Genomic DNA, 14,760 nt, shown 5'->3' with positions numbered 1-14,760 from the left:
AGTTTGCCACTACATACCTTCATGTCCTAGCCTCAAAATACATCCATCTCTTTTTAATTAATACTTGAGAAGTTGAGGTACTAAGCACATCAAATCCTGCAAAAGGACACAAACAACAGACACAACGATCTACATTCACTGCCCCCCTTATTAACCCAACTATCAAGACTTGATCCTGACAAGATATTACTCAAAGTCCCAAAGAGTTCATGAAGCAGGATTGGCTGATGATCACAAAGTTAGCACAGATGTCTGACAGAAACTAGGGGAGGGCTGCAGGAAATGGAAAAGATTATGTACCTACGTTTTTCTTGTAAGGTAAAGATGGACCAAGAAGTTTCACGGCCAGCAGGGAGGAAAAGATAAGCAAGAAGCAGACAACAGAAAGCTTTGCTTTTTTAAAATGGACGCTCTCTCAATTACTAACTGCTGTAGAAAGCCATTACCTCAGAATACTCTGAATTGGAAGAGACCCACAAGGATCAAGTCCTACTCTTAAGTGAATGGCCCATATGGGGATCCAACCCACAACCTTGGGGGTTATTAGTACCGTGGTCTAACCAATAATCAGCGGCTAAGAGCTGCTGATAGCTCTTGTTTGAGAGCTTTAAACATTTTTAAATACAAAGTGAGGAAACAAATGGATGAGCAGAAGGTCAGAGCAGAAGGCTGAGAAGGATACAGAAAAGACAAAGAGACTGGGAAAAGAACTAGGAGTCACAAAGGTATGATAAACTTCTGCAACTTGAGTGTACAAGGAGGCAAGAGTTCACACCATGGGAAAGATGTCAAAAACATGGAATTATTCCCTCCACAGAGAAGCACAGAAGACCAGAAAACATCTGCTGATCTCTTTCAATACCTACATCCTAGTCTCTTCCATGACTTGAATTTACAAGTAACTAATATAAATGAATCTCCATAAACACCTGTTACAGTGCATGGCACTGTACAGACTGCACATCTCAGATCTTGAAAGCACCACTCCCTTCAGGATGTAGGCTTCACGCCATACCCTGAAGCACCCTTAGCTGAGACTCCCCACAACAGAATGGCAACTACACCACTGGGGTCCCACAAGGCCCCACAGGCATGGCTGAATGCTACATGGACACTAGTAAAGAAACAAAACCACCCAGCCATATTTGAAAAGATAACTAAAATAATAAAAAAATAATTTTATAAGTTATTTCATACAACCTTTCAAAGTTGTTACATATTTATACAAGAGGCATGCCCTGGCTCCCTTCAGAAAGCAGTTTTGGCAGGTAACATGCTGAAACACCATTTTATTACTGCTTATTATTGAACATGCCAGTCCTGGATGCCAGTACCAGAGTCTCTCTTGCAGTTAAGTCTCAGAAGATTACAAGAACATTTTAGTGAATGAGAACTGGTTTATAATATAAACCATCACATATACATGGGAGCACATGTTTATAACCAGTTTGCCAAAGACTACAAACCATACACCATGCCATACAGAAAAGATGTTTAAGCAGCACCACGTGTCCTTTTGTTTGTTTTTTTTTTCTAGTAAGTCTTATTAGCACCAGAATAGAAAACATTACATATCCTAGACATTTTCAATACCATTCTTAAAACTTGAGCACAAAGATTTTGGAAAAACTATGGAGAAATTCATACTTGTGAAGAGGGGGAAATAAAAGGAAATGAAAAACTGAGCTCAATTTGGCAGTGAGCTGAGCTTGGAGAAGAGTACCCTTTCCCCCTGCCAGAGCTCCTCTGCAACATGCTCTGCTCTGCAGCATGCCCAGGATGATATGTTTGGAGCAGGCAGCCTTAGCTTGCTGTATGCTGTGGTCAGGGAAGTGTGTCTGTGGACAGTGCATGCACAGAATACAACTGCACAAGTTGGACTGTGCATTCCTTAGTTCAAAGTCCATGTTTCTATTTAGCTACTTTTGTAGCTTTATGCAAAGATCCTACAAACTACATGATTATACACAGTCATGCATAAAACTTGAAAACCTCAGCTGTAACTCCGTTGTAATAACCAGGCTATGTTTCCTGGAAAAAAGCATTAACTCAGTTCTTAACAAATACCCACTTCTATCCAAATTATGCAGAATCAAAAGGCTAAAATGGTTTCCTTAAGGTAAATGACTGTGAAATTAAGGTTTACAAGACTAAATGAAATTTCCATACCCTGAAGCAATACTACTTGTTGCTCAGAGGTGACACACTATTTTTAGGACCATGACATGAGCTGGATTACTTCTAGTACACTTCGATTGAATTTTCAGAGTTAAACATTTGCCACTCCTATCTATATGGTACAACTGCTGCTCTAAATGCTCAGCAGTGTAATGAGCCAGTTCTCTCAAGTTTTTTTTTTTTTCTTTTGAGAAAAGTTTCAGTTAAAGTTTCAGCATGGACTCTATGTACTCTTTGATTTTCATCTGGTAGGAGAAAAAATCACCTCTCTTCAAGCTCTAGTTACATGCCTCTATTATGACCTAGTCTAAACTTATCCCCTGGCATAGCAAACGGAATTTCACTAAATGCATAGATAGATATTGGACACCTTGTTTCCACTTTGAGCTCAGTATCGAAGGTAACACTTACCCCTAGTAGTATGACATTAAATCAAGAGTAAGTTTTGTATTTCCATTCCATGTTTTACTTCCTCACACCCCTTTCTCTCCACCTACTGTCTCCCAAAGAACAGCAGAGGCCTATGCCTCCCGCTTGCAGTCCATTTCGACAGCTGAGCTGCAGCAGAGTGCAGCCCTGCACAGATGGAAGGGGAACAGTGTGCAAAGAACCTCCCAGCTAAAGGAAGATCTTGCTATTAGATTAATAAAAACAGAGGAAAAAAGAAAACAAACAAATAATATTTTTTAAAAACACACCAAAAAACCCATGCAAAACAAACCACCAACCCACAGCTATGGCATTTAAAGCAAGCTATCAGAAAAACATTCCCTAAAAATATGGTCTCCTTGTGTACTGAAGTATGTATACACATACTATTCCTAGTCCCAAAACATTAAAAATCTCCAATTTGGTAAATGATTGGACAGTTAGCAACTTAATGACTAATTGCATAAGCAAAGTATAAAATATTTTATAGCCACTAAGTACATAACGTAAGTTGCTGATACAGACTGCTTAACAAGAAAAAAAAGTAAGTACTCACCACAGTGGGGTTACCACTGCTGATCAGCTGGCTGACTTCATGAAAAATGCTCTTGCAGTCGATTGATTTGTCTAATGATCCCCGTTTCACTATCACCGCTACCGCTAATAAAATCTGCTCCCGAACATACTTTTGAAGGCTGTGAACAACATTGCACAAATATATTTGCAGGTAATTCTAGACATCAATGCTCAGTAAAATTTTAGACATTTATTTTTCAAATATCTTGTGTGAATTCATAAGGGAAAGCTGACAGAAGTTAACTGCTAAGACTAGAAGACAAATTATTCTTAAAATGATCTTGCACTGCTACCCAGGGAAACATAAATGATAGCCCAGACTTTATGCAGAAACCTAGATGTTCAGAAGTGTGTTTTCTGTACTTACTTAGGCCTCTGTAAGACATAGGTTAGAAGGAATGTTCTCAGTGACTCAATGCTAGCTTTTTCCAAGAGAATCCATTCTCTTACAACTGCTTCCATTATCGCTGTAGCAGCTTGAAAAAGGACATAGTCCACTTTACTAGTTTCTGTGGAAAATAACAAAGGTAACTTGAGTATTAGGAAACATGTATTCAGCTTGAATGTGTTTCCAACAAAAAAAATTAATGGAACTTACTATCATTCATTATTAAATAGAATATTGTTGCTATGAAAACAGAGAAGGAATTTACAACTCAAAAGGGGGAGAAATAATCAATAATCCAATTATCGAATTGTCCAGTATTATTCAAGTCAATGACCTAGGAGAAAAGTTGTCTGCACTAGGAGGCTGGTTGAAAGAACAGGAACAAGAATGCTAACACAATAGGGGAATAAAATAAACAAGATTAATCTTACAGGCATATCAAAGCTGAAAATTTCTGTGTTTGCCTTTGAAACAAATAGTGCATAAAAGTACATGCATTTCATGGGTAATAAAAAGAAGCAAATCCACTTACGCTTAAAAGAAATATTTGTGCTTAATTATCCAAGAAAAATTTTACACCATGGTGTATTTAAAGTGCTCTACGTCATGTTCAAGTTTCCAGATTTATTTTGAGTTAACCAAAATGACCACAGTGTAGGAATCATTTGCCATTATCATCTAAATATGGGATTACTATATTTACAGATGCACTAAGGAAAGTATCAAAGTATATTCTGGAGAAAGGTTAACAGTTTGGGTGATTACAAAATACAATTTAAAGAGAAATGCCAGAATATGAATATAATTTCTATGATGCTAGAAAGCTACAGAGGCATTTGTTGTTCTTCCTTTACTTTTAAAAATTTTTACTTGGAAATAGCAGGCAATATCTCAGAAGCCAGTTTCAAAACATTCTGAGTTCTGCAGGAAGAATTTTCAGAAAGGGTGCAGCCACAGGTTGGCAAAAGCCTAAAATATGAAATAAAACTCCCAAATAAGAAGCAGAGTTTGAGCTATAGTGGTTGACCTGCCAGGACTAGAAAAATGGTGTTTGAAAAAACTTCAATCATGAGATGAAGGGCTTTAAATTATTACAAAACAAACTTTCTTGCCCCAGTTACATACACACAAGTTTATATTATAAATTTCCTTTATATACAAGTTCTATATCAAAGACAGTAGATAATATGCTAAAATATTTTAAAGTAATTTAATCAGGCTCCAAATCTAAACCCACAGAGGTAAACATGCTTAAATAAAAATAAACCACGTTTAAATCTACTTAGCTTAATTTGGAAAACTAAGTAACCACTTAAGTAAAAGATTAATGTGTACGTCTAACACATACAAAAACAAATTGAATTATTCTGCATGGGAATTTTAATTCTGGCACTTGTTACCTTGGGCCTTCAGCTTTTCTAACTGTACAAAGCTCACACACACAAAGAAAGAGAATGTAATTAAAAAAGGACAGCGTTTCCCCTTTACGCCAAGCGCCGCAGCTGCACAACTGTGATCGCTGACACACAGAGCTGCAGCCCTCAGCGTAAGCCTGCGATCAGCCAGAGCACCACGATCCTCCGCGGAACTTACTACAGAAAGGAAGGACAGGTTTTGCCAGTGCCCTGAACAGCTATAAGCTTACAGCAGAATGCAGTGCCTTGTGCTTCCTGGCTTCAACCCCAGGTTTCTAAAGAACATAGTAGTGGCTTTTCCTTTTTCCATACGCTCACCTTCTCCATTATTCTCCCTGTGTCACTCCAACACTTTTCTTTCCACAAATGACATCATCCTTGTAATCTCTCTCTACCTCCATTCCAACTCCCGTCTTGACCATTTTTTTCCTGTTTCTTTTAAAAGCCATTTACTTGGTCTTCTGGTAACAGCCCATCCTTACTGCACACATCCCTTCAGTAGACTTGAAGTCTTTTATTTTTCATCATGACCAGCTTCTTTCCCTTCCTGGTTGATGATTTCACAATTCCTGCCTCTTCTTCCTCAACTCCCAAATCTTAACTATGTGTTCTTTCTGTCTATACTGTACAGATACTTACTGAGGAAGCACAGAGTTTTGAAAAAGTCTCTAAGTTCCAGGTCTCAGTATTATAACTGCTTACATTTCCATGAAAAACCTGCCCCATCTGGAAACATGCTGCATTTTCAATGGTGGTAGTATATGAACAGTTTAAGGATGTAATATATCTAGACAGTCAAAAAGTATTAAAATCAGCATCATATTCCATTCAACCAACCACATTTAAGATTTCATGATATTTCATTATTTATTTCTGATTGATGATGAATGCATCCTTAGATCCAAATGGTCTGCAAACTTACTTAAGGATGTTTTTGCCCACCCTATTTTCTCTAAAAATCAACGTGAAAACAAGAAGCGTCAATATTGCTGACCCATCAAGCAAAAAGTGTGATTGCAGTCTTCCAAACCAGGTGGAATACTATTATAATATACTAAACCCAGAAGAAACTCATTTGTAGAGATAAAATTTGGTGTCGAGTGGGTGTAAAAAAGGAAGCACATCTTGGTCTATATATCACAGTGTAACATAGCAGTAGGTCTGCAATACTGACATCATAATATTAAAGAATTCTAAGTCTCTAATCCAGTAAATTTATAAATAACTGTTAAAAAATACTGGAGAATTAATTAAGTATGAAAATAATATTTTCAACATAATTATAATATTTCTCTGTTCATTCTTTAAAGGAAAAGTTGCTTTTTGTGGTTTTGGAATGTGTTTTTTTGTGCTATCTCCCCCATCAGGTCTCAGAGTCAGTTTTCATTTAAATTCCCCCTCACCTGTCCTCAGCACTCACATCTGGTCAATACTACAGTGCTGAGCAGCAATCTTAAATCTTTACTGCCCCTGTAATTTCCAGATTTAGCTGCCAAACTCTAATAAGTCTCTATAGCACCTGTAAAAACATTTATCCTTTATAACTTGCTACCCAACCACATTTAGAGCACTTCCATTAAAATCAAAGACATTTCTGATGAAGGGTGGTGCCTTTTTCCACAGGTATAATCACACAAAATTTCAAATCAATACTGTCTTGCTTCTACCAAGTGGGCAGATATTTTCTAGCTTTTTCCTCTTTTCCTCCAGCTGGGCTGTCAACAGCAACTAAGTTGTTCAACTAGAAATAAACACTCATTTCAGCACCAATGCAAAATCTGGTAGAAGTACATAAAACTGTATCGTTTACTGATTTAATGGGAAGCAAGCACAAAGCCAAGCAACCACTTTACTGACAGCTGCACAAACTGCACAGATTAGACAGTATTACAGTAATCATGTTGCAAAGGAAATCTATTAAATCAGTTTAGGAACTTAGCCACATGAAGTTACACCTTACAGCTTTGAAACTGACAGAAATAAAACAAAAAAGAACAGTAATCGGCTTCATGCTCCATCAAAAAGTACCCCTCATTAAAATCAAAACTCATGTTCACAGTACCAGCTGCAAAAGAACAGCACAGTTCCAGTTATAAAAGAATGTACACACCTAAATTCATTCATTGAAACTTACCCAAAATATGTTTGCAAACAGCAAATGGTGATTTTGATTTTCTAAATGATAAGAATATGTGCTCAGCATGTTGGCGTTGTTCATTGTTGACCATGGAAGGTGGTGCCTGGAAAAAAAATGTTTTTCAAGCATTGATTAAAAATATACTAAAAAATGTCATGTCAATGTCATGAATGTCAAACACATAAATGTTTACCTTGTTAAACACCAAAACCCAATATCTCTTGGCAAAACTGCTTGCTCTCAGGCATTACCTTTTCTTATATACCAATCTGCATTTACATTGCATCCACATAGGTGTGAACATCAAGGTATCAGGCAGAGAGTTTTTTAACAATAGTTTTTTAACAATATTTCTGAAGAAAGTTAGACGTTAGATCTAAATTCAAACCAATTCTTTTTCTACTCAGACCAAAAATACCACTGCACATCACTAAATGCTGCTAAACATGCTCACAGTCCTGGAAGCAATTTTTTTTTTCTTTAGTTCTACACTATTTTTTTCTTTAGTTCTACATTTGTTTTAAAATATTCAGTTGTATAATAAATTCAGGAGATTTAGAAATTACTACAGATATGTTCTGAAATAAAGTATATACCATGAACATACTACCCTCTAGTGTTTAATATTAAAATTGACATCCTGAGGATTGATGTGATTGAAGAGACAAGTATTTGGAATGGCTATGGTGGTTCATCAAGTTATACCCATCCCTATATACACCCACCCCATTACATCTTGGGCACCTTGGCTGCTCAGGTAACACCTGCTGCTCTCCTGTTGAAAGCCAGCTCCAGGGAGGTTTCTACCCAAAAATCAGCTCGAGGTAAAGCATGAAACCATGCAATAACCCGGACCCCTGTGAGGTGCCTACAGAGCACAGAGCAGCTGCCTGCACTGCAGCCTCACCTCACTGCACAAGCCCAAGACCCCACACTGCCCTACAAGGTAAAAACAGCCATGCAGACAGTGTCAGCAGCTCACAGCACCACACTGCTCTCCACTTCTGCCACTAATAGTCTCTGACTTCTGCTTTTTGGGGTTTATCTGAACTGCATACAGCATGAGATACTCTTGCAGGGGATTGATACCACAAAACTAATGCTAACCTTTGAGAAAGGAACATGCACATATGTAGGAAGATCACATCCAAACTGCAGAGCAGGATCAAGGTGACAGCATAGGTTATTGAACTTCAGCTGAACTTCAGAACTCCACATTCCAGCCCCATCCCTAGCAGCTGGAAAAGAACATGTGTGCCCCCTATCTTTCAGTCATGGTTTATATCCACTGCCTTGAGAATAAAAACATCAAGACCAATGCTTTTAACATAAGTGAAATATTTTCCAGCAAATAAACCACAATAAATCTAATTTAACAGGTATTTCTGTGATGTAACCTCAACTCTCCTGCATGCAACAGGAGCTGTTCCTAATGGGAACAGCTGTTAGTGTTTTCTGCAGTGTGAAGGACCATCCTCCTCTGCATGGACTCTAACTACATTCACTGCAATAGAACCAGCTGTACAGAATGCCAGAAGAATATTTGTAGCAGGTTATCAAGCATGCAGGAATGACCTACACAGCAACAGCTTGATACACACTTCAGTCAGAACTGTGGCAAATAAATCAAACCAACTGAAAAAAAGGCAGTTCCCACTTTTCCCCCCAACTTTATGGGTAAGCATTTGTGCAAATGCACAGAGAACCAGACTGGGGAAGTGATTACCAAAAATCATCCCAGATTTTTTCATCTGGATCAGTTCCCAAGTCTGGTTCACCATAACCCAACACAAAGGCCTAAACCAGCACAGTATGGCATATATTGGGTGGTAATAGCCTGCTTTTTTCCAGTACCAGTTACCATTTTAGGTGCATTTAATCTACAGCCTCGGTTGCTGTGCAATGCCTGGGAATAGTTTTAAGTCTGAAGAAACACCCAGCTCTGCCCAATGATAGTTCAGGAGAATTAAGAATCAAATTTCTTGAGACAAGTGACTTATTTTAATAACTTTCTGCTACCAGAAGGAGAGGTCCTCCTACTCCTTTCTTGGTCCCACCTGCAGAGTCTTCTTACCCCTTTACATGATACTTTCTATCAATTAATCCACAAAAGAAAAAGAGGATAGAGGGGAAATCCAAGGGCAAGGGGAATGAATATTTGTTAGTCTAATAAGCATCAAAAAGCCAGACAAGTGCCAGAGTCAGTGCAATGTATGGAGAAAAGGCGTGTAGTGACATTTCCCTTTCAACACTACTGACCTTGCAGCTCAGAGCTCTGCAGTCTCATGAAGCCTCACTAATTATAGCCATGTTAGAAAGAATCCTTTGGGTGTGACAAAGCGTAATTTTTTGCAAGCCCAGGGTCATTTATATTCACATCCTTAGAGCAAGAAGACCAGATCAGGACTACCTGATCCAAACTAATTTTGTATTAACACATTATATTTAAGTTTGCCATACAGAGATCCTATCTATTTTCACTGTTCTGTAATACTTAAGGACACCTTCAGCTGCAAACTATGGCACCACTAGAAAAACAACCAGTGAAGTTTTATGGGAAATAGCTCCTTTATGCCTATAATAACTAGAAAGACCTCTTGTTTTATATTATTTTAGCTCTTCTACTTCTCTGAAGCCCAATTACAGAAGACATTTGAGACCTTGGAAAGGCATATTGCACATCATATTCCTGTATTAATTTTTAAAATGACAATAACTTAACAAAACATTACAAACTTCGACTCTCAAAACTATCCAGAGCAGACAAGTGCAACAGTTAAGGTTTGAACTGTACTGTAAAGCCACCAGAGGGAGCTTAAAGCTCACTTTACTGCCTTCACTGCATTCAGACAGTATTTATCTGTACAATGAAAGTAAAGCCCAGCTAGTTTTTGCTTTAAAGAAAAGACCAGCATATACATATCCTGTGCAAATCTCACATTATAAGAACACTGGCTCAGTGAGCCCACGAGCCCTGTACCCTGGTGCCCAGCCCCTCCTTGGCACAATAGGCTTAGAAACATACCCAAAGTATTCATCATGTTTGGAAAGTCCCCTAGAGCACACATGCCCATTCACTGCATTCTTTCTAATTGTCTCCTTCAAACTCTTCTCTACTACCCAACTTACAAGGAATCAAAACACAATAAGGTAATGAGCAGGTTCTTTTGGCATACTGAAACCATTTGCAGCTATAGCACTTTCTATACTGTCTGACATTACTTCTAACCATCTGTTCTCTCTTTTGTCCTGCAAGCTACCTATAAAAATTTCTCCTGGACAATTATCATCTTTCTGATTTTAGCATAACAAGCTACTGCCCCATAAGAAGAGAGTTCTTATGTGACACAGCATTATAAATAAAATCACAACCTTTCAATTACCAAAGCTGTCTGGATACAGAAAAGGACCAGAAGCAGCAGTGCCCACAAACAGGATCCAGCAGGACTACTGTTTCAAATGGCAGCTATCCACTCAAAGGAACGGGAAACAGGAAAAAAGACAAGACTAGAAACACTGTAGCAGAGTAGCACTAACGCTTGCAAGACTGTTAAACTTACCTGAAAGCCTGGACAACTCCTAAGAAAGTAATATAACTGAAGAAGATGGGAAACCAACTGTCATGGAAAGTACACACAGGATGAGGAAACATCTGTTGACATACATGTGGGAAGAATAAGGGCTTTGGGATTTTCTTTTATCTTCAATAGGAGTAGTTAGATAGATGTATGCAGAGGATACATTGCACATGTATTCAGAAACACCTGTTTTATACAAGCATTTCCTACCTCAGTAACATACTTTTCAAAATATAGTGTAACTGTGACTTATGTGCCAGGATGGAAAGTGTCAAGAAGTTAAGGTAATAGATACAAAGGAAGCAAACAGGTTGCAAATACAAGATATTCATTACCACTAAAGCTGCAGTCACCCCATATTTGCCACTAACTGGCTGAAGAAGTAACATCACATCCACATTAGAAGTCTGCTCTTTTAGCTCCTTCCTCTTATCTGAAAGTACCTTTTGCTTTAAAAAAATAAATGCATCAAATTCTACCCTCCCAAGTGATTCTGTTCAGGCAATTTCATGTCATATACAAAATACAACTTTTTTTGATCATATATTAGAAGTTACATTATTTTCTTAGTGGTTTTAGATCACAGAATAGAATTGCAGAATCACATAATAATTGGAAGGGACCTTTAAAGGTCATCTAGTCCAACCCCCCACCATGGGCAGAGACACTTTCACCTGCCACTGAACCAGGGTACTTAAAACCCCATCTAATTTGGCCTTCAACATTTCCAGGGATGAGGCATCCACAACTTCTCGGGCCACATGTGGTGAAGCACTGAGGCCAGTGCTATGAATTTCGACCTCTTCAATATGTTCAACACCTTGTTGAAGTTGATTGTTTAGTAGTTTCTTCTACTACCAATGTGGATTCCAGAGAATATTTTACTTATGGCTTACTTAAGACACTGATAGTATCTTAAAAGTAAGAACTTCTACCATTCAAGTGACAATATTATTATGAAAATCAATAACAGAGTTGTTTTTAATTTAAATATTAGTTAACCAGCTTGCATTAGTACTTCGGCATCAATATTTTGCTAAGAAAAATCCTGGCCACAATCAAATATAACTAAGGATGGGGTGAGTAGCATTTATTCCTTGCAGGGAAAAAACCCAAACTTGTCAAGACAAAATTTGATTTTTCACTTTTGCTATGGCAAAACAGCACTGAATACAACCAAAGTCAGTATTTTCCTACAATTACACTGGGGGAAATCTGCAAATTAGCATGTCACAAAGAACAGTCACACACTCCTCCAGACTTCGCTGCTAGGGAGAACATAGAGAGTACACTGGAGTGTTTGAAGCTGACACCCACAGTATTCCCACCTACCAAAAAGGTACCTATGAACAGCACAGCCTAAACACTAGGAGGATTATGGAAAGGCAAACATGCCTACTAAGAGAATTTTCTTGGTAAAAGGAAAAAAAAAAAAAAGGATCAAATTGCTTGTACCTGCTAGTACCAAAGCCAAGTAGGAGCCCTTCTTGCCAAAGGCAATGTTTATGTCTGCAAGTGAAGTACATTACAAACTTGACAAGAGCAGAAACAAAAATCTGATACTTCTACTGAAGTGTGACTTCATAAAATTCACTACAAACTCTCCAAACCAAGCTTCCCAAATATGTAAGGGAATTATGCCTTTCTTGCAGTCAAAAGGTACAACAAAACTGCTCCCAAACTCTGGTCTGTGGACCACTCTTGGCTTATGAAAACCCAGTTAAAGACATTTTTGTTCTTCAGAATGGTGTCTAGACTGTGTGCTGCAGAAAGCCTGGGAAACCCAAGGGGGAAGAGCTTAGGAAACAGATCTCTGTCAATATACAAGGATAAGCAAAAGCTACCACAGATGGCAATGGCACTGCTGGGTCTGGACTTTGCTGACAGCCACCATCAGGCAAAACATGCCCAGAAAAGCAGGGAATAAAGGAAGCCCAGATGGTTTGCCAACCTGCACCAGCAGGCAGGGAAGCCAAGTAATAGTGAGGCATATGCAAAAGGGAAAGATCATGAGTGAACTTGAGAACCATGTGCAGGGGAACACCATGTGATGGTTGTAACATAGCTGAAGAGTACAGGCAAAAAATAGAATGAGAAAGAGAAAAAAAGGGAGAAAATAACCCAGGAGCAAGCAATAATTTTTAACTAGTACACATACTGCATTTAGTACAGCTAAATATATTACTCCACCCATGTAAGCAATTGTTACAGCTGCAACATAACTAAATAATCAAGTCATTCAATTTTAAATTAATGTGGTCCTCTACCAAGATGACCAAAACCCACTAAAAACAGATATCTGTATCTTAAATAACAAAAATACCTTGAAAGAATTACTCCCCAAAATAGTTCTGCTGTATAAGCAATTTATACAAAAGAATCAGACTCAGAATAAGGAGATTTCCAAGTTTAACTCTGCCAAAGTCATATCAAGCAACATGCCCCAAGACTGAATTACCCTGACTTTTGTGAAGTCAAGCCATAACAAGTTCCCATTCCACTTTTAACAGTAACACTTTTCAAGTGCTTCAAATAAGCTTTTTTCCTACAATATATCACAACACATTCAAAAACTTATTAGATTTATATATTTATAAATTTATGTATTTATAAATTTAGCTTATTAAAGTAGCTAATCGAAGAGATTAAATGTAGGAATCAGACACAAAGAACTGAACAATTAGCCACACTTTTGTTTTTAGCTATTCACCCTACTTCTTTAGCAGACACTAATACCTAATGATGCAAAGATGTCTTGTCCTCTCATGAAGTAGATGCCACAAGCTAACAATTCAGACGAGATGAAGATGCTCAGCAACTACTTTACGAGTAGATCAGATGTTCCAGCTTTGGGCACAAGGCCAGAAGGAACTGAAGACAACTGATAACAACAACAGCTTCTGCTGTCCCAGACAGATCTGTCACGACATGACTGCCTAGCTTTGAGTAAGAGTTACTACAGAAAATTTAGCTGGCACAAAAAACATCTCCAACTATGTTCCAACAACTTCCTTTCCACTTACAATTTTGAATAATCATTTAATTACAGCAGTGACTCAGCCTCCAATTCAAAGGATACTCAAGACTATTTTGAAGATTGGTAAGAAAGAAGCAATATATAACTTCCAACCAGAACTGCACTAGAGACAACATGGTGGAGATTTAACTTTCTGAACAAAAACTTGCTTTGATTTTAAAAAAAAGTCTTCTCCAGAAGTAATTATGACTTGAATTATTTAAACCCCAGAGTGCCCAGTATTTTTCAGTATATATTTGGAACAAATGTGTGACTGCTGGAGGAATTGCCTCCTACACACCTACTCACTCATTTCTTGCTTTCATGCAGAAACTTAACAATAGGGAAAAAAAATTTCTCCTCATCAGCTTTTGCTTTAATAACATATTTCAGATTCAAAATATAAGTCTTCTGCAAGTAAATCAGGAGACAAATTGTGGTTTGTAACAAGAGCTATTCTCAGTTTAGTAATGTTCTTGTATAAGATACAATATATATATACACACTAACTGACTAAAGAGCCAAATTAAATCATTACCATCAATAACAAAATATTTTCTTAGACAAGACTTCTCTCCAAGGCAAGCAACAAACACTACTGAGATTTTACTTCCCTGCTAACAATTTGATCCACAAATATAGATTATTAAAGGCTCTCCACTGAAATTACCCTTCATTTATGTGCACAATACAGCTAAATCTAAGAAATATCCCATAATGGATATTTAGCCTACAGTAGTCTGGCTGTTGACAGTCAGAAGATGAATGCTGACATGAGGTTACAATTAAGACCCTTCAATTAAATGTTATTTATTTTCTAATGTCTACATTCACTGTTCTAACATTTCAAAGCACAAATGAGGTCTGACCTGCAGTTCTGTTTGGCAAAATAAAACTTTTCTAAAACATCTGACTGACTGATGGCAATGGGAAAATTCACACGGTCCCTTGAAGTCAGTAAGATCCAACAAAGCAACAAGATGTCAATCCATGTATGCCAGAGAAAGCTCAATCAAGACAGAAAGTGTGACTCACTATGTAAG

General features: G+C 37.8%; 1 protein-coding gene across 2 annotated transcripts in view; it reads right to left on the bottom strand.

Moving 5' to 3' along the window:
- XPO4 (exportin 4) overlaps positions 1–14,760 on the bottom strand; it is a 79,999-nt gene that overhangs the window by 51,848 nt on the left and 13,391 nt on the right. For both annotated transcript variants that reach the window (XM_030275499.4, XM_072930915.1), the window contains exons 2-4: positions 7,121–7,226; positions 3,551–3,692; positions 3,164–3,302 (exon numbers count right to left, since the gene is read on the bottom strand). In XM_030275499.4, coding sequence (XP_030131359.1) covers positions 3,164–3,302; positions 3,551–3,692; positions 7,121–7,226 — 387 coding nt within the window. The remainder of the gene's footprint in view (positions 1–3,163; positions 3,303–3,550; positions 3,693–7,120; positions 7,227–14,760) is intronic.

The sequence above is a fragment of the Taeniopygia guttata genome, chromosome 1, assembly GCF_048771995.1.
Source record: "Taeniopygia guttata chromosome 1, bTaeGut7.mat, whole genome shotgun sequence".
Classification (NCBI taxonomy): domain Eukaryota; kingdom Metazoa; phylum Chordata; class Aves; order Passeriformes; family Estrildidae; genus Taeniopygia; species Taeniopygia guttata.
Note: the sequence above shows the minus strand (reverse complement) of the source record. Positions and strands in the feature narration are given on the sequence as shown.